The sequence below is a fragment of the Daucus carota genome, chromosome 4 (genome assembly GCF_001625215.2).
Source record: "Daucus carota subsp. sativus chromosome 4, DH1 v3.0, whole genome shotgun sequence".
Lineage (NCBI taxonomy): Eukaryota > Viridiplantae > Streptophyta > Magnoliopsida > Apiales > Apiaceae > Daucus > Daucus carota.
Genome location: NC_030384.2, coordinates 26,985,275 through 27,012,042, shown reverse-complemented (window position 1 = coordinate 27,012,042; position 26,768 = coordinate 26,985,275). Strand labels below are relative to the sequence as shown.

At 34.6% G+C, this 26,768-nt stretch overlaps 3 protein-coding genes and 1 pseudogene across 6 annotated transcripts; 2 read left to right on the top strand and 2 right to left on the bottom strand.

Moving 5' to 3' along the window:
• The first annotated feature begins 840 nt into the window (after window positions 1-840).
• On the top strand, window positions 841-7,034 carry LOC108215822 (vacuolar protein sorting-associated protein 24 homolog 1). Its single transcript, XM_017388407.2, has 6 exons — window positions 841-1,213; window positions 1,295-1,371; window positions 3,578-3,680; window positions 5,208-5,329; window positions 6,310-6,501; window positions 6,648-7,034. The coding sequence occupies exons 1-6, from the start codon at window positions 1,102-1,104 to the stop codon at window positions 6,714-6,716; spliced, it is 675 nt and encodes a 224-aa protein (XP_017243896.1). The 5' UTR covers window positions 841-1,101; the 3' UTR covers window positions 6,717-7,034.
• A 1,347-nt stretch (window positions 7,035-8,381) lies between these two features.
• LOC108216193 (disease resistance protein RPV1-like) lies at window positions 8,382-14,038 on the bottom strand. 2 transcript variants are annotated; one of them, XM_017388887.2, is made up of 5 exons: window positions 13,686-14,037; window positions 12,198-12,616; window positions 10,511-11,624; window positions 10,068-10,352; window positions 8,382-9,981 (listed from the first exon to the last, which is right to left on the bottom strand). In XM_017388887.2, the coding sequence occupies exons 2-5, from the start codon at window positions 12,593-12,595 to the stop codon at window positions 8,650-8,652; spliced, it is 3,129 nt and encodes a 1,042-aa protein (XP_017244376.1). In that variant the 5' UTR covers window positions 12,596-12,616; window positions 13,686-14,037; the 3' UTR covers window positions 8,382-8,649. The 2 variants fall into 2 exon arrangements, with proteins under 2 accessions (XP_017244376.1, XP_017244375.1); XM_017388886.2 differs by having other exon boundaries at window positions 12,198-14,038.
• Window positions 14,039-14,836: 798 nt separating this feature from the next.
• LOC108217968 (uncharacterized) lies at window positions 14,837-18,992 on the top strand (annotated as a pseudogene).
• Window positions 18,993-20,331: 1,339 nt separating this feature from the next.
• LOC108216911 (uncharacterized) lies at window positions 20,332-25,435 on the bottom strand. 3 transcript variants are annotated; one of them, XM_017389773.2, is made up of 13 exons: window positions 25,144-25,435; window positions 24,412-24,509; window positions 24,230-24,316; window positions 23,975-24,143; window positions 23,204-23,863; window positions 22,702-22,853; window positions 22,416-22,613; window positions 22,227-22,317; window positions 21,973-22,141; window positions 21,175-21,285; window positions 20,998-21,070; window positions 20,730-20,833; window positions 20,332-20,587 (listed from the first exon to the last, which is right to left on the bottom strand). In XM_017389773.2, exons 1-12 carry the CDS (start codon window positions 25,285-25,287, stop codon window positions 20,782-20,784), a joined length of 2,004 nt encoding a protein of 667 aa, XP_017245262.1. In that variant the 5' UTR covers window positions 25,288-25,435; the 3' UTR covers window positions 20,332-20,587; window positions 20,730-20,781. The 3 variants fall into 3 exon arrangements, with proteins under 3 accessions (XP_017245262.1, XP_017245261.1, XP_017245263.1); XM_017389772.2 differs by having other exon boundaries at window positions 20,998-21,094; window positions 25,144-25,434; XM_017389774.2 differs by having other exon boundaries at window positions 20,998-21,094; window positions 24,023-24,143; window positions 25,144-25,433.
• Between the last annotated feature and the right edge of the window lie 1,333 nt (window positions 25,436-26,768).

The following is a 26,768-nucleotide window of genomic DNA, read 5'->3' as shown; positions in this document are numbered from 1 at the left end:
CACCCTGGAAGGTCCTATCTCTGTAGTCTGACGGGTTGTCCCTGTCGAGGAGTAGGGTAGTGTCCATGCATTTGGGGTAAGCTCTAGGGCTAGGCCTCATCGTATTGGGCCCCTTTCGGGAGGAAGATTCTAGAAGGGGAGGCCCAGCCCACATGGGTCTCTTAGGATAAAGAACTACGTGCCGGCTTGATCCCCTATAAATAGGGGTACGTAGGCAGATTGTAGGCATCGACCATTCTTGAGAGCTATTCCAGTTAGCAATCTAGAACCCTTTGCTTACAATTGCAGCCGTATTCATAACAAACAACCAACCACTTCCTACATTCTCGCCAACAAGAATCTTGATCACGCCGTGAACCTCATCTTTGTTAACCTACCAGTTTTCTCCGTTAACACTTTTAGTTTTTTATTTCTAGATTTTGATTTTTCTTTTATTAAGAATCGATATATTAGTCAAACATTTTCTTAACTCAAATCATATTTTCTTTTTATAATTTTAAGAGAAATTTAAATAACCACCCGACCAAAATCATGAAATACTACGATGAACTTATAATTAAACTATTAAAACACAAAAATTAACTTAAAAATAAAACTCACATATTTTGTATATGCTACAAAAATTAACATAAAATTCTATTTTTTAGGTCACCTACTCTAAATTTCTTTTATTATTTAAAAATATTTAAGATTTTTAAGTAAATATATATTTAATACTATAATTAACTATCTTTACCAAAAAAAGGTAAATATAGTTATATAATTAAAAAAAGTAAAGTCATTTAACAAAAACTTTAAATTCGATAATTTATAAAGAAGTTGAGGGAGGATAAGAAATCTAAATTGTTGGATTGTGGGATGAAACACAAAAACAGAATAAAGAAAAGAAAGCAGAGACTTGGCTTTTAAGTCAAAGTTCGGTAACAACATTTTAGTTGCTCATCTTCTTCCATTTTCGATCTTCACGTACAATATTCATACAAATATAAAGATCAGATCTTTACCACTCAAACATCAAGATTTTTAATCTACGAGGTTCCTTTCACAAAATAATCTCGACCCACAACAATCTTTTTTGCGAATTTGATAGTGTTGGTACAGATGGAGAAAGTGAGAAGCATGTTGAAGCCGAAAGTAGAGCCACAAAAGCAGTTGAGAGAGTGGCAGCGGCGGCTCCGTAGAGAGTGTCTTAATGTTGATCGCCAAATTCGAGGTATGGGTTTTGATTTTGTGTGTGTTTTTTAGATCCCCAATTTGATTTTTTGTGTTTTTGATGGGAAATGGGTTGGTTTAGATATTCAGAGAGAAGAGAAAAATGTGCAGAAAGCGATTAAGGAAGCTGCGAAGAGAAATGATATGGGGTCTGCTAAGGTATTGGTGGTGTTTTTGTACATTATTGTTGAAGGTGTTAATTTCGGGTTTCGGGTCGTGTTTGTGTTTGTGATTTGTGTTAATGTCTGGTTGCTTCAAATTTGTTGAAAATGAATGTGTGAGGTTCAAGGAAGGGTCTTTTAAGATGAAATAGTCGGTTTAGGAAAGATTGGAGCCAATCAAGTGTCATGGTTTGCTTGTACTCTGTGGACAATGTATTTTGTGGGTTCTTTTGATAGTTTGTTATTGAAGTTGTTTATATATATATATAGTAGAAAAGGATATCAAGGTGTTTACTCTATAATAGTTCTGGAAGAATTTATTGAATAATAGATTAGCATTATTTGTGGAAGAAAGAGGGACAGATTGATATTAGTTATGGTAATATTAGAGTCCATGGTATGGGGACAATAGTGATACAATAAGTAGTTCCCTGAGATGATGTGAATGCATTATACTGTAGTCTTTGAACTTTAGAGTTGTGTCATATAGATTACTTTGGTACCATCCAGTTTCTTTTGAATGATGCTTATATTGTATTATGTTCCTGAGGAATCGAATGAAATGTCTGAGAAAGCACGAAATTTATGTGGTAGAATTAATTATCTCATCCCCGTTCTCTTAGTTTCTTGATAATTGTCTCTTAACCAGTTTTTCAGCTGTTAATACTGTTACTTGGTATTAGTGTTTCAGTCACGAACAGGCTAATAAACCATAGAAATATTAGTAGATCCCTGTAAAAATTAAGGAGATTCTGAATATGTGAGGTGATTCCTAGAGCAGTGAAGACACTTGCAGCAGGAAATGAAGTAGTTTGGAGAGTGGTTTGGATGAAGTGTAGGGGAAAGAAAAGTAGAGAGTTATGTTACTCCGACTCTTCTATTTAGGTTGCAGTACCCGTGTCGGACACTCGGACATGACTCTTATTTCGTGTAGGATCCTTCGACTAAAATGTGGATACTTTGACCAATTTAAAAATCAAATATGAGTAAAACCTACAAGTCAAAAGAAATATGTGAGAAAAAAGAAAGAAGAAAGAATGAGATTAAAGTACAAAAGACACCTAATTTGCAAAATCCCCTAAAAAATCATGTCTAAGTTCAGTTGTATTGTTACTTTTTGTTAAGATGTCTAACTTACTATACTTGTTTATTAGTATACTACGATGTGCCCTCGTACCCATGTCTAAAAATAGGACAGTGTCCCCGTGTTCCCAATTTTCAAAGTTCCCAAGTCCGACACTCGGATATGTGTCGTGTCCGACACTCCGTACCCGAGTCCGAGTAAAACATAGGGAGAGAAAGACTCTGAATGCTTACAAGTATCTTTCACATTTGCTTTGTAGTTTTGGTTTTGGAATTTTGAGATTTTCTACATTCATTTATTGGAAAATTCCTGTCGCTACTCAAAATCTAACTACTGAGTCCCCCCCCCCCCCCCCCCCCCCCCCCGCCTCTCTCTCTCTCTCTCCCGTGTGAGTGATCTAGGCGTAGCGGCAGTCACCACCCAAGTAGTAGGGTCAGTCGGAAAGACTGGTTTAGTGCTTTGAGCCTGTGATAGTTAGGTATAGCAAGGAAATTGGATATGAAGGTACTAGTCTGAGCAACTATGTGGCGAGATTTCTAAGTTCACCCCTGTGCCATCTAAATATATTCCGGTAAAAATTTTAAATTGGCTGTTCATAGTGTCTGGCTAGTCTTGATAGGCATCCGTACGTTGATCACCCGACTGACCTCCTAGTGTCAACTTGCTATCGTTCACAAAGTTCTCAACAATATATATCTTTGCAATACTTCGAATGTTACTTAAAACTGACGTACTGTGCCCTTTCGAAATCGTCATAGTATTGTTCTACATCAGAGATTTGCCGCAAGTGATTGAATATTCAGTGTTTTTTTACAATCCTTGCTTTAAAAGCTTTTGTAAACATCTCACTACAGAGTATTCTCCCCAAGCAAAATATATATGTCATGAGTTCAGGACCTTGGGATGGCAGCTCCCTTATGATATCTAAGACTAGGTCATTACCTCATGCCACACACCCGCACCCACACAAATAGTGAATTTAATGCTAAATTTTGATATCCGGATCTCCAGGAAAACTAGTGTTTTTATTTTATTTTTATATGTGGTTGCTATTGCAGTTAATGTTTGTTTATCTTCTTGGTTATCTTACTTTATATGTTTCTTCTTGTCAAATTTCCAGTCACTTGCGAAAGAGATTATTCGATCTAGAAAAACTGTGAATCGCCTTTATGAAAACAAGGCTCAACTAAATTCAATATCAATGCACCTTGGAGAAAGTGTTGGTATGTTTGTCTTCACACTTTTGCATTTGATTTTGGTCAAATGTTTTCTTAGAACATAGTGACGCGTTACTTGATTCTTTCTCTTCTTTTTTCCTGCATATAAATGTTGCCAGGCACTGCCATGTTCATACGATGTTCTATGGTGATCACCACATATATATATTCAAACATTCATGTGTGTATATATATATATATATATCTAAGTGGCCTTCACATAAATATTATATAGCTTACTTGAAGACAACGTTTTAGTATTCTGCACTTGTCAGGACTAATGTTAAAAAAATCCAAGCATTCCTACAACACTGATATTTTATTCGATGTTGTAAAAAGCGCATTAAGCGGCCAATTAAGCGGCCGCCTAAGCGGAATCGGCCCTAAAGCGCTTCGATTTTGTACTAAGCGGGAGATTAAGCGTTTTTGAAAATTAAGCGGACAATTAAGCGGATAATTAAGCGGATTAAGCGGTAATTAAGCGGTCAAAATGATGTTGACTTGCTAATTTTTTTTAAAAAATAATTCTGAAATATTAATTTTTCAATAATATAACTTAAATCATAATTATATTATAAAATTAAAAAATATATTTTATCAAAAATAATACAAATGCATATTCTTAACACATTATAATATTATTTTTAAATATTTAATATCATAACTAAATATTTAATTATATTTAATTAATCCGCTTATTGACCCGCTTAAAATTCTGCTTAAGCGTCCGCTTTACCGCTTAAGCGCTAGAAGGTCCTCATGCCGCTTAGAACTGATTTGCGCTTTTTGCAACACTGATTTTATTTCCACTAGTTAAATAATGTAAGCATTCTCCACTAGTTAAATAATTAACTAATAATTAAGTAATTTAATAAGTACATTAATTGCATAACTAATTTAATTTATTAGATTCGTCTTCATCCCTGTTTTTGTTTATTTATGTGCATTTTATATTTGTCATGTGTGTACGTGTAAGACCTATCATTCATTTTGTAAATAAAGTGATTAAATAAATTGCCTATGATAAAAGTCTGTTGATAGCTTATATATTGGTATCTTATTATCTAGCATATAATGGCCGTTACCTCATAGATTATGTAGCCACACACACACATGGACTGTAACATTTTTTGACTTGTGGACGAAAAGATCTAAGCAGTTCATTACTGGATTCTGATTCCGAGCCTGACTTGGAAAAAACATCTTTTGGCTCTTACAGAAGGTGTCAGTACGATATTGTGTGACTGTGAACGTTATTGTTTGATTATTATATTTATTGATACTTTCTACCTCAAAAAGGGGTTTTATAAAGCTCGGAGTTAGCAAGAGTACTATAATCTCATCACTTGGCCCTTCCCTACCAAGATGTGTAAGATTATATGATGAATTGTTTCTGTAATGTACTAGTTTACGAAAATGATTTCTATCTTTTTGATTGTGCTAGATGTTGCTGTATTTACAAAGAAATCACTTATCGAACATATATGTGAGCTCTTAAAGTTGATTACAGTTTACACTTCCATTGTTCTGCAGCCATTGCACGTACAGTGGGACATTTGTCCAAGAGCGCTGAAGTTATGAAAATTGTCAATAACCTCATGAAGGCCCCTGAAGTGGCTGTCACTATGCAAGAATTTAGCAAAGAAATGACAAAGGTTTGTTATATTATTTCTATAAATAGATTATATTCGCACTACCTCTCTCTGTACATGCCTCACATAGTTGCATTCCTAGTTGTGAAACACTGGTTAAATTATTACATAGCAACTTTAAATTAAAAAACTGGGTTGAACTACAAATACTAATCCAAATTAAGCTTGCTATACTGTCCAAAGTGCAACAGATTCGGGTTAACCATAAGCCCCCAAATGACAGCATCCTCCCTATTAATTATTCTTTTATGTGGTTTGCTTGAGAAGTCTAATATTCTGATCAGGTCCCACATGTTTGATGTGGGACAGTGTTGCACTAATTACGTGGAGGTGGTATCCACATTGATGTTATTATGAGTGGTTTGATAATTACAATACTTTGTTGCACCCTTCACTTGCCTCATCACTTGCAAACTCGTGGCCTACTATATGCTCACACATCCACGTGTACGTGGTATGTCACAGATACACATGTGTGTGAAGCTAGGAACTGTATTATACGTATTTTTTATGTAATACTCGTATTGGAATTTCTATAAAATTTATGTGTGGGGATCATGTTCTCGATTGTTGATTCATATCATTCAAATTCAATAGTTTGTGCTTGATTTAGTTTCTTTTTCCACGATGATATGGATTTTTGGATATATTATCGAGGTTTTGTTTTTTAATCCCTTTCAAAAAATTCAACGCCTTGGATAATAACTGAACAGCTTTATTTTCCTCTTTATCTGTTTGTTTTTCCTCAACTTTTTGTATATCCTAGTTTTTTCTGCTTGACCATTTAAAGCTACCTGATATAATGCAATTATCAGCTTTATTAATTTTGATGCTCGTTAGTCGTTACTATGTGTAATTGTGGTATCACACTTGTAGTAGTTTGGAATTCAGATGTAAGTCTCGTTGTCAACAAATTGTCTTTATCTTTTTCGTTTTCTACTATTGCTTTTGAGTCTATGATTGATCCGGTTACATTTTCGCAGGCTGGCGTAATAGAAGAAATGGTGAATGATTCTCTCGATTCTGCACTTGATTCAGAGGATATTGAAGAGGAGACTGAAGAAGAAATTGACAAGGTCTTGACAGCAATAGCTGGCGAAACTGCTGCACAACTTCCAGAAGCAGCCAGAAGAGAGAGACTAAAGCAACCTGCTCAGTCTGTTGAAGATGCAGAGGTACTTGTTACTTTACCGGAAAAACATTTATACAATCTGCAAAATGGGAATATCATTCTCATCACGAAAATCACTTAGACAAACTGTTTTTCTTGACCATATCAAAGAACTGATTTTTCATGGGGTCTTGTGTTTCGAATATGTAGGAAGAAGGTGCTGATGATGAGGAAGAACTAGAGGCAATAAGGGCTCGTCTTGCCAAAGTTAGGTCATGAAGCATAGTTCTCATATTGACGTCGGAAGGAAGGTCAAGGTCAGTAGTTATGGTAATTGAGTGAGATTTGTGCAGTAACACCTCTTTCTCTCCGATGAGACGAGGGGTCAAATTATGATGTAATGAGCTCATGCTCATGAAAATATGGTTGTCGCTGACGTAATATTTTACACTAGCCCACATATTCTGCTGAGTTTCAGATCAGAGGTGTGCTCAGGTGATGCAATACGCTAAGTTAAAGATTATCAGATTGTGTATATATATTGACATACATATATCCTAGTATAAAGCCTCAACTATATGGCAGTTGTCGTTTTTACTATGAAGAACATACTTCGTTTTGTCCCTCAATATACCTAATCAAATCGAGATGCTCCTTCAGCCAGAAGGTCCAAGCCATGGTGTGAAGAGAGACTTGAAGAAAAACCTGTTTAAAATCATTTGACTGGGAACTACAAAGCTCTTTCCCCAATATATAAGCAACCAGGTTTTCATTTTTTGTTAAAATAAGTGAACCGATTAGTGCCCCGCTAGTATGTTTGCCACTGTTAAAAACCTACTATCATCTCCATCAAAGTATAATTTTGTATTTTTATCGGAAACAAAAACAATATAGAATAAAGGTTTTCAGATCTGTATTAAACTCAAGTATCATTTTGTATACCTTTCGGAAAATAATACTCCGTATAGAAAAAATGTTTTCAGATCGAAACTAACTTGATCCCTTCCATTTTTCAGGCTCCATCCCCGAGATTATTGATATATGCTTCTATGTCCTGCTCAATTGCTCAATTGTTTACATATAGTTTGATTAATTAATATTTAAATTTTTGTACATTAACAAGAATTTTTTTAAAAAAATTGAAATGCGTGTTTTTTAACTGTACAGAAATAAATAGTGACAAATGTAGTAACTTCTAAAATTTTCACAAATTTAAACTTCCGTTTTGAATTTTTATATAAAATTGAGGTAAATGACAATCGAAGTTGCGTTTTACTCTAAACGCAAGCGAAACTTGCGTTTTGAAATGATCTTTTTACGCAACCGTGGCTTTGAAGGCCGTATTGTCTCTTGATTTGATTTTCAACAAAATACTCTGTTGTGTGAGCAAGGTTGGATATCTCAAGTGGTCAAGAATTTATCCTCTGTTGTCCCACACATACTAATTTATAAGGCTATAAGCCAAATTTGTCAAGAAGAAAAAAAATACTCTAATGTGTTGTTTGTATTGATTCCGACCTATATATTAAGATGAACAATATTGTTGTGTTTGGTTGGGGTGAATGATTCCGGAAGGAATGAAATGAAAAATGAACTATCTTATGGAAAATTTTTAAGAAATTTCATTCCTTCCTCCCATCCATTCCTTACCTCATGTGCTAGATATCACACCTTCAATTTGAGATGGAATGCTCCATTCTCTCTCATTCTCAATTTCTTCTCAAATCTCATCATAGCAATTTTGCACTTCCTCAATTTTTTTCAAAACTTTCTTCCTATCTCTATTAATTTCAAGTATTTTTACTCATTCCATTCCATTCTCCTCAACCAAACCCAACATATAAGAACTGATAGATTGTTGTCATGATCTTGACAACTTGAACTAGCAACTTAAGCTACTGAACATAAAAGAAGAGTACTGAAAAGGAAAAGTTGCAGAGAAAATAAAAGATAAAAGCATTCATTCCATTTCATAATCATAAAAATGACACGATGTGCAATATATAGTACAAGACTACGGCAAGAAGGTGACTATTCTTGGGCCTAGCTTTTTACTCTTAATCCACTTTGTAATCAGGCTCAATAACAAACTCGGACCCAATAGCATTTGGCTCATTCGTGACAATTGTTCAAAAAATAATATCTGTTAGACTGTTACAGATCAAACACATGAACGAATAGTCATAAGTATTTGAAATTAAAAAGAACAAGTTTATGTGAGAAGAAATGAGTTGGAGCCCGGCAAATCAAGTCTTTTTATAGAATGGAGTTCCTTTAAGCCTTGAATCTCTGTCAAACCAGTACAATGCCTTAGTTCTAAAATCTCCAGCTGTTTCAAATTGGATAGATTTGGTAGTCTTTTCAGAGATGTGCAACCAGCTGCCCATATCTGTTTAACATTTGCAGGAAATCTTGGAATGGACCACAGCTGACGACAATTCGTAAGATCGATATAATCCAGTTTCGATAGCTGACTAATACCAGATGGCAGGGCAGTGACGGGAGTCTCGGATAAATTCAGCATTTGCAATGATAAGGCCGTTTGGCTTGATTCTATAACCGGGAGGTTTTTTAACATAATTGCTCCTCGTGCTTCTAGCTCCCTTAAACTCGACAGCTGCCACAGCTGATCTGGTAATGTTGTTAGCTTTTCACATCTAGTAATGTCCAGGATCTCCAGTGATCTCAGGTTGCAAATGGTGTCGGGAAGAGTTTCAAGGTTGAAGTTATAACTTAATCTCAGTTCGACAAGCTTACCAAGATTTCCTATTGAGTCTGGCAATTTCAAGATAGTTAGTCTCTCCGCGTTTAGCTTTGTCAGGGATTCGACATTTCCAAAATCTATAGGCAGTGCTTCCAGAAATCTGCAATTGTCAATACTTAGAACCTCCAATGCTCTCAAGTTGCAAAAGGTGTCCGGGAGAGTTTCAATGTACAGGTTGGAACTCAAATTTAGTTTGACAAGGTTACTAAGACGTCCGATTGAATCTGGTAAATTTGAAACGTTTAGTCCCCTGGCATCGAGCTGTTTTAGGGTTTCAATGTTCCCTAATTCTGTAGGCAATGCTTCCCTTCTACTGCAAATTGAAACGCGTAGAACTTCCAATGATCTCAAGTTGCAAATGCTGTCTGGAAGAGTTTCAAGGTTCTCAGTATAATTCAATACCAGCTTAACAAGCTTCCTTAGATGTCCAATTGAATCTGGCAACTTACAAATAGTCAGTCCCTTTGCGTTGAGCTCTTTTAGAGATTTAATGTTACCTAATTCTGTAGGTAATGCTTCGAGACTACTGCAGTAACCAATACTAAGAACTTCCAACGCTCTTAAGTTGCAAATGGTGTCCGGAAGACTTCTTAGCTTCTTACAGTCATACAAATTCAATGAAACAAGTCTAACCAGACTTCCGATTGATATGTGAACCTCCACCAGGTTTTCACATCCCTCAAGAATTAAGGTTTCAAGATATGGCGTCCTGGTAAAGTCTGGAGTCGCACTTAAATGCAGAGAATACGACATGTCTAGAGTCATTAACTTTTCAAAAACCTGTAAAATAGATGCAATTGGGTGAAGTTAATGAGGCCTATCAAATATATTGTCATTTAGGAAAGAAATATACACATGGCATCTACCGTATCAAGCTCCCAGGTTCGAATTCCACTATAAGGCAACAAAAGAACAGCAAGTTTTTGCGGATGAAATTCAAGAGGTAAATGCTTTAAAGGACAAAACCCCCAAAAGAACCACCTCAGATCTTCAAATACTTGTTCAAAGCTTCCAGTCAGATTTACATTGTTGAGATAAAGCAATCTCAATTTACTCATCCTTTTAAATGCTTTTGTAGTGATTGATACTTCCTCAAGCGTATCCTGATATTGAATATCAGTATGTATGATACCTTTGATTGCTTCTGTTCCCTGACACGCGGACATGTGAAAATAAGAAAAGTTGATGATCATTGGTATTCTAAAAACAGGGTGACAAAAATGTTACATGTTGTGAGCAAATTTCATTTTACATGCATATAGAGTGATTTAGTACTATCTGAAGTCATCTGAAAGAATATCTAGATTACCTTGTCCTTCTTCAACACATCATATATATTTTCTAATTCCCACAATCTGCTATGTTTTCCAGGCTCATTAAAAGAGCCGTTACGAGCAACTTCCTGTCCCATATCCTGAAGCAGATCATGCATCCCCAACTCATCTTCATTATTAATTGTTAGCAAACACTTCTTCTTTAAAACGTCGATATTATGATTCACGAACGTATAACAAGTTTCCAGTATTCCAACAACATCTTTTTTCTTGCATCCTACAAAAAAACAAGCGATGTCCACAAAAATATCCTGCAACAGAGGATCAATTAGTTTCAGAGCATCAAAGCTAATCATAAGTTTTTTCGCAACATCATCAATGGGAACTCGTTTCAGTCTGTCCCTGAACCATCTCCATCCATCCTCAGACTGGTTAAACAAGTTGGAGCCGAAAACCTCAAGAGCTAGTGGAAGCCCACCAGCATGACGTAAAATGTCTTCAAAATATACCATCAAACTGGTATTTGGCTTAGCATTGCCAAATGCATGTTTGGTAAATAATGCAAGTGACTGAGCATCATCCAATTCATTCACCCTGTATCGATGTCTGGGTTCCACTTCAATCTTATCTAGTATCTCTTCATCCCTCGTAGTTATTATAACTACACTCCCAGAAGCAAATGGTACTCCGGCCAGAGATTCGTACTGTTTAAGGTTGTCTATATCATCAATAATAATCAGAACTTTTGCGGAACAAATTCTCTCTCTTATAAACATAGTTCCTTCTTCAACATTGTGTACCTCGATTTTTTTATTATTTTTAAGAACATCATTAATAAGTTGTTCTTGTAAAGACACTAGGCCTTTTGCCGTCTCCAGAACCTCGCTGACATTTGCTAGGAAACAGCTGCCCTGAAAGCTTCCTAGCAAGAGTTGATTATAAAGAGCTTTAGCAAGAGTTGTTTTGCCCACTCCACCCATACCATATATACCGATCTTAATGACACCTTTTCTGCTGGTGTTCAACGATTCTGCTATGCCTTTAACACGAGAATCCAACCCAATGGGATATTTGGCTACATCCAAAGTTCTTAGATTTACGTGGCGTAGAATCACATCAATAATTTCGTTGATAATATCAGCTTCAGACCTGCAATGCGATTCTTCTATTGAGTTAATTGCAAAACGCATATCGTTAGTAATTAGTTCAGACCAATAGCGCGCACTTATCACCTAAACTTTAGATAATTGTATAATGAATCTCTTTGACGCCTCACCTTGAACCCTTTTGGCCATTTTTGTCTATTTTGACCATTCACAGAAATTAAAAAGGGTGAAATAAGAATTAACTAAAATTTAATGTTATAGGCTCTTAAGTTTATTTTACCCTTCTAATTTAAGATAGTGATAGGTAAAAACAAACAAAAATGGGCCAAAAGGGTCAACATATAACGTTAAATTATGTTAAAGAATGCATTTTACAATTATCTAAAATTTAGGTAATAATTGTAATTGACCTAAACTGAGAGGATGCGTTTTGTAATTAACTCTATTATACATTAGATTTGCATTTTCAGACCTGCAATGAGTGTTTTATCAATACTAAAGTTACAAGAGTGTATTGTTAAAACAACGTGGGTTGTGTATTTACAGAAGTCTGAATCTCAGACTTTAACCACTATGTAGAAAAACTATTATATGGAGTGTCTGCAGTCTGAATTACCTTTTTGCAGATATAGATTTTCCTGAAAAGCCAGCAACATTTGTCAGTGCAAGGCGCCATTGTTTTACTTTGTCCATCTTAGCAGCAGAGCGGATTCGACGCTCTTTTGAAGCTTTTCTAAAACAACCAGGTTTAGAACAGGTTTCATGTTTCTTAAAAGCCTTTTTAAAACTCCCGGTTTGTTGCCTTACGGCAGATGGATCAACATTGTAAAACACAACAATTACCAATCTTTTCATTCTTTCATAACACTTGTAGATCTCTACGAGCTCATCCAGGCACCACGGTGAAGAAGCATAATTTTCAGAGAGGACAATAATATATGTCTTGGATTCTTGAATAGCTTGGAGCAACCCTGCTGATATTACTTCTCCTGTACGTAGCTCAGGATCATCCATAAATGTTCGGATTCCATGACCCTGTAGGGCAGCATACAAATGACTGGTAAACTTAAATCGCGTGTCTTCACCCCGGAAGCTCAAAAAAACATCCCAGCTAGTAACAGAGGATTGTATCTGAGAACTATTAGAAGCCACTGAATATGAAACAGAAGTCTGGGAAGTTTGAGAAATCACAGTAGCCATTTATTCACAGTAAATTTTACAAATTTAACAAGGCGGATACACAATAAAAATAGGAAGACTTAGTGAAAAGAAAAACAAACTATCAACAAAAAAGATGAAGAGGAAAATGATCAAAAATTGGATTTGAGCAAAAAGACCGGAAGGTGAAGAAAGACTTGGTATGGGGTCAACCCATGAACATTGTTTTTTTTTTCAAAGCCATTTAATTTGTCTTGACATGTTAGGTATGAGGTGTAACTGATATTTTGAATAATCTAAAAGTATTCATGTTTGACATTTTCTATATGATAATCCACATGAAGATGATCCTTCCCAAGTGATCAAGTGTGTTCGATCTTCCTTTAGAAATAGAACATATGTTATGCAAAAGCAAGTCCAATGATTCATCGGGCTAAAATAGAGGGATTATTCCTCTAATTTAGTATTAAAAATAATTTTTGGCGTTAAAATAAAATTATGTCTCCAATAATTGGCTCTATATCTTATTCCGAATTATCACATTGATTTTGGGGGCAGTTACCAAGTTGTTAAATAGATTCATAAACAAGGGAGGGGGGCTGGGGGAGAAAGAACCTAGACTTAAACATTTTCATAATTTACAGTAAAAAATGAAATGCCCCAAAGTAGTGTCCTTCTGCAAGTGACACAAGGCAATTCAAGTAAACAGAAGTAAAGAGTACATGCAATATATCTACCAACAATCTAGGCAATCTACATGGAATCAAATCAAAATTATAATCCAGGAAGAATACCAGAGACACCCTAAAACCCATACTGCTGTCTGATGAACGGAGTAAACAAGTCAAACCAAATTACCGAAGTAAAGATCCTATGCAAAAGGCAAAGCCATGGGACAAATACAGTTACAGGCTTACAGCCATATTGATGGTCAAAAGAAGCATACCGACAAGCCCAATTGTTAACATTCTCGACCACATTAAGCTCCTGCAAAGCTGTAGACTGCCAATCACTCCATTCGCTGTTCCCCTGCATAATTGTCAAATATACATGAGAAGATTAATGCTGAAAGCAAAACCTAAATTATTAATTGCCAGCTCTTTTAACTGGAAGTCCTCTGCAAAACCATGTTGAACTAAATTTTACTGTTGTGTTTTTCTATCAAAATTTAGAGGGGTGTATTGGATTGGGATTTTAAAGCATTTTTTTGCATTCATGAAATCCGAGGGTATTCGATTGGGATTGTTAGAAATCCATTAAAATCTTGAGGTATTCAATTGAGATTTCAAATTATGCTACAAAATCCGGTGGTATTCAATTGGGATTTTAAATTATGCTTTAAAATCCGGTAGTATTCAATTGGGATTATTTAAAATCCATTAAAATCTGATGGTATTCAAATGCTGATGGATTTTTTTTTTCATTTCATAAAATGGGATTTTGTGGCATTCTTCAGTGTATTTTAAGTTTTTTGAAATCCCACCAAAATCAATGGGATTTTGAAGCATTGTACCTAAATCCTATCAACTCTGCGACATTTTATCAAGAATCCGCAAAAAATGAAAATCTCATACAATCCATTAAAATCCATAGACTAAAAACAATCCATTAAAATCTCAATCGAATACACCCTGTTAATCTAGTATCGGACACTGGTTTGCAACAATAGCACGATTCCACGTGTACCTAATTTGAGAAAATTCTGAAACCAACACTCAGAAATGCATTATGCGAATATTCTGTATCCATGTTTTGGTATAGTACAGATTGTAGAAGGTGACATTGGATATACCCCTCGCTTGGAAGAAATCACATAAGAGCTTCAATTTAATTCGGATCAGCTTAGATTCACTACAGATAGCTAAATATAACTGTGACATTTTATTTTACATTCTGCAATGAATCAAAGACAATCAGCAACAACTCTCACATTCGACCTGAAAGAAAATATGCAAGTCAATAACTTGCAATTTAGGGACAGGATTACAGACAATTAATTTAGTTTGCACAGCTTTCCCATATGTAAAATAAATTATATATTAATTTTAATATAATCAAAAATATATTTATGATTAGATTTGGATAGCTCAGTGGTAAAGAGCTTATTCTCACCCCGAGAATTTCCTAGAACAAATATTCATTAAAAAAAAAGTTATAATTCTTGCAAAACTCCTGGATGCAAGCTAACTCTGTATATTAGTAGTTTTTTCATTCTTGCACTCTTACAATTCTCTCCAAAACCCTAGAATCCCTGAATCTGGCGCGCTCAGCGGAAAACATATTTGTATGATGGCTGATCTTAAGTCATACATAAAGAGAGGTGAAGAAATGGAGATAAGCGAAGCAGACATTGATCGATCATGGTACACCGGACCAGTCCTTAGTCGATCAAGAACCAACATATTTGTCGAATACAAAACACTGATGATGACTGAGAAAGAGGAGTTTGATTTCCAAGGAGATGGGTTGAGGCTTCAGAGAGAGCGAGTTAAGGGTGTGTGGGTCCCACCTTTGAATGAGGACAAGGTATGTCGTGCATCGTGATTGTTTACCTTCACTGTTTGCATGCATTTTGAGATTTCGATGAAGTATAGTTTAAAAAATTAAGACATATATCACGGAACTATACTATACTTTGAAAAAACTTGCCAAAAAGTAACATAAAGAAACGAGGGACAGAGGGAATAGTTCGGTAACTAACTAGGTGTTATTTATAGATTGATGTTGAAAAATAGTAGAATATGTGGATACTTAGGTTTTTTACAATGATATTACAAGGGCTGTGTAAGACAAGAAGAGCCAAGGAAGAACTGGGAACAGAATGGTATGATGGATGGGAATAAACAATATGATGTTGCCAACAGATCAGTAAATCCAAATATGCCAGATAGGTAATTTTCTTTGTCATATCTTTTATAGTTCTTAAAATAATTAATTTGAGTTGTAAGTTTTTTTAATAATTAATTTCAGTTGTCTCATTTACTTTCGACTTTTCATGCTTTGCAGGCCTGTTGAATCAATTGATAAAAACTGGATAGTTGGCTTGTGGCTTCTTATGGTTTTACAAATTTGTTTGGTAGTCTATATGAACATAAGTACTTTCTATCTTGTACTTAGAGACGAACCAGAACAGTTATTATATGCTTTCCCTGCTATGTTGGCTATTAGCGGGCTTTGTGGCGTTGTTGTGGGTTCACAATTGCAATGGCTAGTGCAAAGATCAGAATATGCTGATGATGTGCCTTGGTGGTGCTATGGGTGCACACCGTCCACTCGCCCGAGAAAGTCGTCCAAGTAGAATCTGATTATTATATATGGTGACATTTTGGTTAGATTTAAGTTGCGAAATTTCTGATAATGTTTTTAGGATATGAGTTTTATACTCTTAGCCACTGCAACAGCTCTGGGTTTTTTTTTTTAACTCTGATTAGGCATGTTAGGTGTTTGATTATACAAAAAGATTTTCTTCACATTCGGACTCTGCTTCTAAGAATGACATATTTCCATTTCAAAATAAACAGGGCTTCTTTAGTGTCAAATTAATCAAATATTAACATACACTTCAAAGTTAATCTTTTATAATTTTGAAAATTTTGGTCATTATAATTTTGTTAATCTTTTATAATTTTGAAAATATTAATCAAATATTAACATACACTTCCAAGGTCTAATCCTTTTTTCCTCATTATTTGGTCAACTGTGTTTATTATTTTTAGGATTTTGAATATCTTTTGCGTTTGCCTTGTAATTTGATGCAGGGTGTGTGAAAATTATCTTTTTTAATCTTGATGTTTGAGGGTTTTGTTTAAAATGATATCTTCTCAAGAATATCCGCTAACCCGATTGCTGAACTTGAATATCTTCTGCATGTTCGTGTTTAATTCATGGTTTAGTGGTTTGATCCCTGGCACAACATTTGATATACATATATAAGCACGCACGCATAGAAGCGGATAACAGACATGTAGAGCTTTACCAGATTTTGTGAGAAGAGATATAAAATGGCAGAAGGAGGATCTGATTATTGTTCCGAAAAATCTGATGATTTCTGTGGAAATGCTTCTGGTGAGGTAAAGATTCATTCTCTTACGATACCAATTCAATCTTTAGGAAGTTTCTTTGCGTATAGATCTGATCGTTCTGGAATTACATTGCTGAGACTTGTTTGTTTGCGATGTTTCATTATACCATCTGGTTTTCTTTTGTCATATGTTAAATTTCTGTGAAACCGCGTGAAATTTGAGTGTGTAAAATCCATGGCTTATGGTTATGTATGTTGATTTTCCAAGTTTAAGTCAAAATATTTGAAATCTGAAATAATTGCTCAAACTTTTGGTTTCGGTGTCATATAAACTGGAGTTTATATCCTAAACAAGTTGATTTTCATCATCTATAACACACCTATATTTTATATTTATGTGCTGTGTGAAACATCTGCTGTGTCTTTTCGTAATTAGTAGTTGTGATGCCTTGTGTGAATTATGTTACCTCGAATAAGTGCGCCTTTTAGTTAAATTATCCCAAGAAAAGGCTTATAAGATGCGTTGTTCTTTTAGAGTCGTTGAGTTTAATTTGTAAAACTTTGGCATTTGCCAAAGGTGTGCATATGTGATGAACTTGCCGTATTTGCATACTGTATTTAGGTTTTGCGAGATGTTCTGTCTCTTTTCTCTAGGCAAAGGCTGGCTTTTAACAAGCTAAACTACATGCTTGTAAATTTGATTGTGCTTTTTTGTTTCGTTTTCTTTACCATGTGTACTAAAGGAAATGTGTTCTCTTAATGGCAGGACCCTCTACGTGTTTTAAGCATGACAAGATCACGTTGTATAATGCATGGTCTAGATTGAAAATGTATCTCTTGCTACTGATATTGATTCCTACATGTGCCTTTGGTTTATGTGTGCACGCTCAAAAAGTTACATACTTCTTGCAGCCATTGTGGGAATCTCCTCCTAAACCGTTTCAGAGATTCCTCATTATTATCATGAGAATGTGTCGATGAATAATTTGTGCAAACTTCATGGATGGGGTACCCGGGAGTACCCAAGGCGAGTGTTTGATGCAGTGTTGTTCAGTAATGAGGTAGATTTGCTTACTGTGTGGTGGAAAGAATTGCATCCTTATGTAACAGAGTTTGTGCTTCTTGAGTCAAATTCAGCTTTTACTGGATTAGCAAAGCCCCTGGTCTTTGCCAGCCATAGAGATGAGTTTTAGTTTGTTGAGTCACGGTTGACTTATGGCCAAATTCCTGGCAGAAGTAAAAAAGGAGAAAATCCATTGTCGAGGAAGCATATCAACGACTAGCACTCGATTATCTTCTTGGGAAAGCTGGTGTTCAAAATGATGACTTGTTACTTTTTAATAATGTCTGATGTTGATGAGATACCAAGTAGGCACACTATCAATTTACCGAGGTGGTGTGAGAACATACCACCAGTACTTCATCTTTGGTTAAAAACTACCTGTATCTTTTTGAGTTACTGATGGATAATAACAGCTGGACAGCTTCAATTCATAGACATCAGACCGGAAAGACAAGATATGCACATTCTTGCCAGTCTGATGACATCTTGGCAGATGCTGGGTGGCATTAATGTAGCTTTTGCTTTCGCCGCATCAGTGAGTTTATATTTAAGATGCAAGCATACAGTCATTTTGATAGAGTGAGGTTCACTAAATTCTTGAACCCTAAAAGAGTTCAGGAAGTAATATGCAAAGGTGCCGACCTATTTGATATGCTTCCTAAGCAGTATACAACATCGGAAAATGGGTCCTATACCACATTCCTACTCCCTCTATCTTCCAGCGTATCTTTTAGAGAATGCCGACAAATACAAGTTCCGTTTTCCAGGGAATTGCATAATAAAAGACGGTGGCTGATAACTTCTCAAGGGCGTCTGGTTTGTCCACTTCTGTAAAATTTGAAGATGCAGCTAACGTGATTTTGAGGGGGGTTTTGGTCCGAACAACAGATGACTGCAATATGATCATTTCATTTCATTCTTTGAAAACATTTCGAAGGTTCTATAAATTTCTAGAGTGCTATTTGCATATAACATCAAGAGCTGGTTTTGAGTTAGCCCACTTTGTTTGTACAATAATTTACAGCCCACTTTGTTTGTAGAAATTTTGAGACTAATCTGTTCAGATGATCTGCACTTTGGTTCTTCCTGTCTATTCTTAGTTCTATTGATCATGAGGGTCTAATTGCACTAAAAGACCAAGTGGTGGGCTCTCAACCTCTTTTTAATATCTTCTTCTTACAGTGCAGATCCACACATACATGAGGTAGTTGTGTTTATTAATTCCTACAAATATGAGTTTTACTGTCCTATGCATCTCTCAAGACTCTTCATCCACTTTTTATTTTTCCAGCTTATTAGTTATTATCAGTTACAAATTGCACACCATAATATATATGCAGAGGATGTCACACTAGTAGAGTGCATGATGCTATGTGTTTCCTGTGTTTGCTTTAATAAGTGTTGAAGGTTAGAGTTTTAAAATAAATCATATTTTCTTATAAAATGAAAGGATCCAGAAATTGTAGATGATAAAGATCTTTTAAAATATTTTACATTCTATATTTTTCTTACTCAGCGCTTGTTTTTTCCACTAGTTACATCATAAAGTGAATTATAAATGCTTTCTAATTCATGTCACAATTTTTTGTGGATCTTAGGGGTGTAATCAAGCCGAGACGAACACTATCAGGCTCGGATCGAGCTCGATTAAAAAATTCGGGGCTCGAGCTCAAGTTCGACAAAGCCTTTAATTTCAAGTTCGAAACTCGACTCGAAAACAATTTGATAAGCTCGAATCCAATCACCAAATATTGACAAATACTCGAAATATGATTGGTTCGACTTGAGTTCGATTTAATTAAATATATAAAATATAAATAAAAAAATAAATATTTTTAATAAAGATATATTTATAATAAAAAAATTAAAAATAATAGACGCTCGATAAGGCTCGCGTACCTTACTAGCAGAGTAATTTGAAGCTCGAGCTGAGTTCGGAAAACATTCCAATAGCTAAAGCTCGGCTCGATTATTACCAAGCCAAACATGAATATTTTAAGAGTCGAGTTCAAGTAATTTACAAACAATTTGACTAATTTACACTTCTAGTGGACCTCAATAATATAGTAAAAAATTTTAAAAAACTACTATTACAAAACAGAAGATTGAAAATTTTATTTTTAAAATAATATATATGCTTTTTCATCAATTTGACTATGCAGATTAAAACCAATTTTTAATCGGTATCAAAACTATAAACTATTAGATATACATTATCTTTTTAATCTTTAAAATGAGATCGCCTCAAAAAGAATATTTTAAATAAAATATTTAGATAAATTAATGATATTTTTATATAAAATTTTAATTTTTCATTGAGTACAAGATCTAATTTAATTTTTCGTTCAGTGCAAGCTCTGATAAGAGCAATCACTAGTTTTAACCCCGCATTTCAACCATAAAAAAATCGAGTCAGTAGGAACTTAACAGTGATTCAACAAAATACTTGATCACAATTTTCTTGTAACCAAAAGAGATTTTCTCCAACAGTTTGTATCTACAAAAAACTTCTATATCATCAAAAGAGTTGCAATTCTCATTTCAGAATAAATAATTTAGGTTTCATACATATAATTAGTGCAGCAGCTATTTCCCCTCAAAACCAGCACTATTTAAAATAAATGAAGGGAAATAGAAAACACAAAATAGCTGCAAACAAGCTAGATTACACTAGCACATATAAGCCTCCGAAAGAGCCAAGATAAATATAGCCATCTTAATCTTAAGTTGTCACAAATCCACAAAAACTTTCCATATCTCCCCTCTGCAAAAATCAGAAACAGTGAACTTTATCTGAAGTCACCCTTACAAAAACAAATACAGTTCATAATATACATAACCACAAGCTCACAACCATTACTAAATACAGTTCATAAATGTAGTATGTATATTTATTTATATATTACCTTAACTTTACTGGAATCGATGGCAATGCATACAAAGGGTGAGCCGTAAACATTAGTCAGATGGAGGTACCTCAGCAACTGGTTGATCTCTTACCATTTTTTCCCTTCATAAAGGAGAAAAAGAAGTTATTTATGGCAAAACTACAAGGCATCATCCAAGACTGGTTAATTTAAAAAATTTAGACCACAGATTATGCGAGTTAATCAGTGCAAAGAGTTCATGACACTAACAGTCTACCACCAATTCATTGACCAATTCTGAACTCACCTGAAAGAAATATATTTTTCAACCATCTTCTCCTGCTCATCATTAAAGGTAGTCCATTTTTCACCAAAGACAACTGAATCATCCCCATTTCCAATATCTATCATTGTAAGGAATTTTAATATCACAGTCTAAAACATAATTCCTGACACCTTAGAAATAATGTTAATTGAAATTTACCTTGAACAAGGATGTTAGATTCTTCAGAATAACCATCTAGCCTCCAGAAGGCATGACCATCAACATCCAGAAACATTGGCTCTGTTCTAACAGCTTTCGCTCTTTCTTTGGCTACACACACACACAGCATGTACAGTCAGACATACTTCAAAACTAAAAAAATACCTTATTACTAACTTAATTTAAAAGCTACATTAAATCTCCAAGTGATCCTACATTTTGTCATCCTTTTCACAATGTACGCTCCCTTATTTAAAACCTTTTTTTTGGCTAAGAAAACAGGACAATGGAGAGAGACTGTTTAACAACTTCAATTTTTACACGTATCCTAAATAATTGTTTAAAGATATACAAAAGTATCCATAAAACTTCTCTGATTAAACTCATTCCTAACCCCTTAAAGTTTTAGGATTATTGGTACATCCTAATGGAACACTTTTTGCTTCAACTTCTATACAATCCGATAATTATAGCTTAAACAGAATAAGCACAATTAGGTGCCTGGCATTGTAACTGTTTTACCTACAACGAGCAAATGGATAAAAAAAATAATAACCAATTTTTTCCTATTAAGGATTTCCTCCAAACACACAAATAAGGATTACTGGTTTAAGAAATGGACAGACGTTAAAACAACAATATAGGATCCATGATGCTCGAATCTGATTTATAACTATTCAGCTTCATCAAAAACAGAATATACTATATAAGCCAACTTAACAGCATCATTTACCCATATCAATGCTGATATATAGTAATATTTTAGTAGTGAATAGTTTCTTGAAATAATAAACATACTTTTTGGCCCCACACTCATTGATCCTCGCATTTCTTTGTGAGCTTGAGCTGCTTCACTTTTAATTCGACGGACAATCTCATCATGCTCAGAGATTGAAAGCGAAGCACCATCTTTAGCAATGATTGCTTGGGCAAGTTCATTCATAATTTTCTGCTTCAAGCTCTTGTCCTGCAAGTACAGAAGTACTTGAAAGCTATATCCAGTCCACATGACCAAAAGACAGGTGATATGTAATGTACTAGTTAGTGGTTACCTTGTCTTTTTCAGCAATAATTTTTGCCTTTACTGGTTTTGCTGTTTTAGAAAACTTTGATTCCTGATCATTAATCCAATCCCTTATTCTTCTGAAAGAAAGTAAAACCAAAATTCCATGTAAAGAAAAAAAAAAGAAACGAAGAAGATAAACTTATATATAGTTAAAGGAATAAAAGACTATGCTTACACAGTTTCAAGGACTTCATCACATAAAAAAATTAGTACTCTGAGCTTTGTGGAGGAGTCTAGAGAATAGTATCCACCAGCTTCTCTATCTAGACAATCAATATTAAGTGATTCTATTGCATGCGTGGATTCAGATAAACATTTCTTCAAAGCAAGCAACCAAGAATTTTTTCCATTGGAAGTACTAAGTTTTTTAGGCCTGTAAAAAAATGATATTTAAACGGTAATACATCTCATCAATTAACAGTTATTAATGCAAACAGATGTCCAAAAATATATATTTGTACCTTGACTCAGACTCCTCCTGCAACAATGACAACAATTGAATGTGGAAACGGACAACAGCCGAGTGGTGCTCTAATTTCCGATGTTTCCTACTCTCTGCATTCATCAACTCTTGAAGTATGCTAATTGATTGCCCTTTCTTCATATCCAAAGTCTAAAGAAACATAAATAAAATCAGCAGAAACAGATACAAATGTCAAGTACCAGCAAAATGTCAGGTGGCACATCCACTGACTTGTACTTCCTTTGGAATCCAAAGAAAGACAAAAATAAACTGAAGGTTAAAGTTAAGCAGTGTCATTGAAAAATTATTGAATTAAATGCAAATGGGTACAAAGAATAATAAGAATAACAGTAACTAAATTAGCTAAGCTAAGACAACTGATAGCATGAAAAAATTTCTTGATATATGACATCATGTGTTCTAAGTTGGAAACATTATCCCAAAAAAGGTGATAAAACAAAAAAGTAATATTTAAAAAAAAAAAAAAAAGTTTCTGGTACCTGTCCAAATGCTGCACAGAATTCTAAGAACTGCAAGGCATTACCAACATCTTTTAGTGGCAATTTGACATCACCAACAGTTGTTAATTCCGTTCCAACCGGCAAGTCAGCACCTAGATCTTGGCTTTGAAACTGCAACCAATTCATGCTTCCCTTAACTATTTCAGGCTTTAGTTCTTTTTTAACTTTCTTATTATCTGGTTTTTCAGAGTCAATATCCGCATTTCTCTTTTTGCTTTTATAAGAATCAGCAGGGACGTCTGCAGAAACTTTTGTCATACAACTATCTCCCACTTCAAAAACATCAACCATTTCATCTGGTTTTACTTCATAATGCTTGCTTACATCGGGAACCCGGAGTTTACTAGGACTGTTTTTCAGTGGGGTACTAGAAACACATCCTCTCAGAGCAGCAGAATCTTTTTGACCAGCATACAACATCTTCGATGTTTTCTGCTTTGTTTTCTTAGGTTCCTTATCAGGACAAGAATAACATTCTGACAAGCTATCATTTTCAAGACTTTCGCCTTGCATCATTCCTGACTTTTTTGACCTAGTAATTCTGGACACACCCACAGAGGAAGTCGGAGATTCCAAATTGATATCTAACCTTCCATCAAATAGATTTTCCTTTTCTTTCTTTCTTGGTGAAGAAATCTCCTGTCAAGAATTATACATAAATTTAAAGTATAAGCATTATATATTCCATCAAATAAATATATTTAAGAATATAAGTACATCATTTCCATTATAATATCAAAATTATCATACTTTTTTTGAAGCACTCTGATTTTTTGGTGAAGCGCCAGTATCACTTACATTCTTTGAAAGAGCAGAGTTTTCAGGACTTTTGGCATGGAGAAGATCAGAAACAGAGGAATATCCAGTTGCCTTGGCTACATGGCACAGTATACCTGTCGGTAGTTGACCTTGTTTTTTCCTATGGAGAGAAATTGAGGGTATTGTCAGAATTAACAGGGAATACTCACAAAGCCAGATTATTATATTTATAATTAGAAAACAAACCTGCAAAAACTGCAATTGCAGATGCCTCTGCACTTTGGGCAGCTCCATTCCTCCAACCCTTCAACTTCTTCCGCATTTTCTCCGTATCTGTTCAGATCAAGTAACTATGAGCACTAAACAAAGTGTTTTCAATTCCCTGATAAGAACTAAGTCCAACTTATAATATTTTCTTAATATCGAACCTATTCAACAGACATTTATGACAAAACACCATCGTGCAAGGCTTGTTGTTGTTCTGGTTTTTGCAGCCAGCAGCAAAGCTCATAGTTTTCTGACGACACTTCAACATTGACATAAAACATATTAGAAATCAACCATACATATATAAATCTAAAAATGAAACACATGTACACTTATGAACACATTATCTAAAGTTATGACATTCAAAATTCAGAAGTTATATTCACACAATACTGAAACCTAGCATAATACTCCCCTCATTGCATTCCGTCCAAGTGAACGCAACCTAAGATTAAAATTACCCATCACTCATTCATTACACCGTTTATATGTTTGACATAATAATTATACTTTCAAGCTACCATACCAAGTACCACAAATTTGGCTAGTTACGAAAAAAACATATCCCACCTCCCTAGCACCTTGACCTAACGAAAGAAACAAAAGGGTCTAGGCCTCAACTAAAGCAAATATTCATAACTATATAAATTCCTAAATTCGACCACTACTAAAGAAAACATATTTGTCCAATTACACCAAATATCAAATAAAGCTTTACAAATATCCGATGATTCACTAAAATGTCAAGCCTCAAACCAAGTAAGTAACAACAATACAAGCACCAAACCATATAAATGTATGTCAAGCATCAAACTACATACAAAAAAAAAAAAAAAACAGTGCAAAATATAAATTGATAAAGTAAAATAAATTAGGGTTTATCATATATATACCTGGTGACAAGTTTTGCCCCTTTCGGAATCATAAATCTTGTTATGAATGACTCGAACACCGGGGTTTGTTGTTCTCTGTTTTGTTTTCTCCTGCAGTTTGTTCTCCTCTGATACAGCAGCTGTGGAAGTTGATTTTCTAGCCATTGAACTAGGTTACTACGAGTCTGTCTGAACTAATAAAGTGTTGGCTGCTGTTATTACAAGAACTGTGTAGTGAGTTGAGATGAGTTCGTGTGAGTTTATATGGGTACGAGGTGTGTGTTGTGGAACAGCGGGAGATGTGAATTGTTTTGGTGGGGTTTGAAATTTGAAACCTCGTTTTGGTCCCGCCGATGGGAAAGTGTTTTACTTGGACGGTAAAAATGGTCTGGTAATTCAGAGTCTGGGTTTTACTGGTTCACCTTGTTCTCCACATTTTCCACGTTTTGTTTGATGTTCTTCTACCTATTTTTTTCATGAATATTGTGATTTATTTATTTCTGTTTTCATAAATTTTTGGTTGGAAAATTACTTGAAATAGAGCCTTGCTGATCATTCTTATTCCCATTTAATGGAGATTTTATTCTACACCCGTTTTTGTTGATGGAGTAGCTATTTTCAATTACATTCTCGATTTTCGTTTCTTGTTGAGATTACTTCCACAGTCTGTATTAATTTCATTCTAAATGTGTTTTGAAATTCTATATTACTCCCATCTTTTCAAGTCATTCTTGATTTGTATTCTCATCAATAATATGCATATTTCTCATGTCCTAAAAGATACGTTTATTTTATCAGTGTCCAATCATAATTCCTACCATGCAAATTTGCAATAAACTTACGAAATTCAAATTATAATCAAACATAAATCACTCGTTGAGAAGTCATTTCGGTGTACAGTGACATGGGCTAAAACAAGATTTTAAAATATTATGAGCAATAAAAACAAAAAACAAATTCTCACGTATTAAGGTCCATTTATAATTTATTAATTATTCTTATGATTAATTAATCAGATTTAATAAAAAAAACCTAGTTGACATTCATTATTAAGTTACGTGGGTTGTCAAATTTAAAGATCCGTACATCCCAGTCTTGTCAGCCCGTATCTGAAATTTTTAGTCCAACGAGGAACTACCGGAAGGATCTAGAACTTTATTTCTAAGAGTTCTAGATTGCTTCTAACTACTTAAAGATGATTACCAATAATACTAGATAATCACTAATGACTTAATATAATGATAAAAGAATAATTCTATTTTATCTCAAATTGTAACACCTAGTTCCACTTTATTTGCAAATACTTGATATATCCATATAGAGAGGTTGTGACCTCACAACTAAAACTATATTTCTTGACTTGATCATTTACAAGTGCAAATGTACATAGACATCTCGTAAGTATGCGGTTCGGTCCCAAGACCGAGAGTAGTCATTAAACTAGTACAAAGTTCATCTCTCAATTTTGTTCCATAACAGGTAATATCAGGAATAATGTATGAGCAGAGAATCAATTCAGCTAATACTTTCATGTTTGGTGATAAGGGGATCATATTTTCATGAATGATATGATTTATGAAAGAGAAAATAAGATTTATAAAACTCAACATCATAAATTCAAGCACGTGGCCGTAAAGATCAAGACT

Bases quoted from the DNA above. Each gene is read 5' to 3' on its own strand.
- LOC108215822 (XM_017388407.2), top strand. From the start codon at position 1,102: ATGGAGAAAGTGAGAAGCATGTTGAAGCCGAAAGTAGAGCCACAAAAG. The intron at 1,372-3,577 runs GTATTGGTGGTG...TCAAATTTCCAG, and splicing joins ATGATATGGGGTCTGCTAAG to TCACTTGCGAAAGAGATTAT. The intron at 3,681-5,207 runs GTATGTTTGTCT...ATTGTTCTGCAG, and splicing joins GCACCTTGGAGAAAGTGTTG to CCATTGCACGTACAGTGGGA.
- LOC108216911 (XM_017389772.2), bottom strand. From the start codon at position 25,287: ATGGCTAGAAAATCAACTTCCACAGCTGCTGTATCAGAGGAGAACAAA. The intron at 24,144-24,229 runs GTTTGTTTTCTA...TTCTCTCCATAG, and splicing joins TGCAATTGCAGTTTTTGCAG to GAAAAAACAAGGTCAACTAC. The intron at 22,318-22,415 runs GTAAGCATAGTC...ACTTTCTTTCAG, and splicing joins GATGAAGTCCTTGAAACTGT to AAGAATAAGGGATTGGATTA.
- LOC108216193 (XM_017388886.2), bottom strand. From the start codon at position 12,781: ATGGCTACTGTGATTTCTCAAACTTCCCAGACTTCTGTTTCATATTCA. The intron at 11,625-12,197 runs GTAATTCAGACT...ATCGCATTGCAG, and splicing joins AAATCTATATCTGCAAAAAG to GTCTGAAGCTGATATTATCA. The intron at 9,982-10,067 runs GTAGATGCCATG...TCTATTTTACAG, and splicing joins GAACCTGGGAGCTTGATACG to GTTTTTGAAAAGTTAATGAC.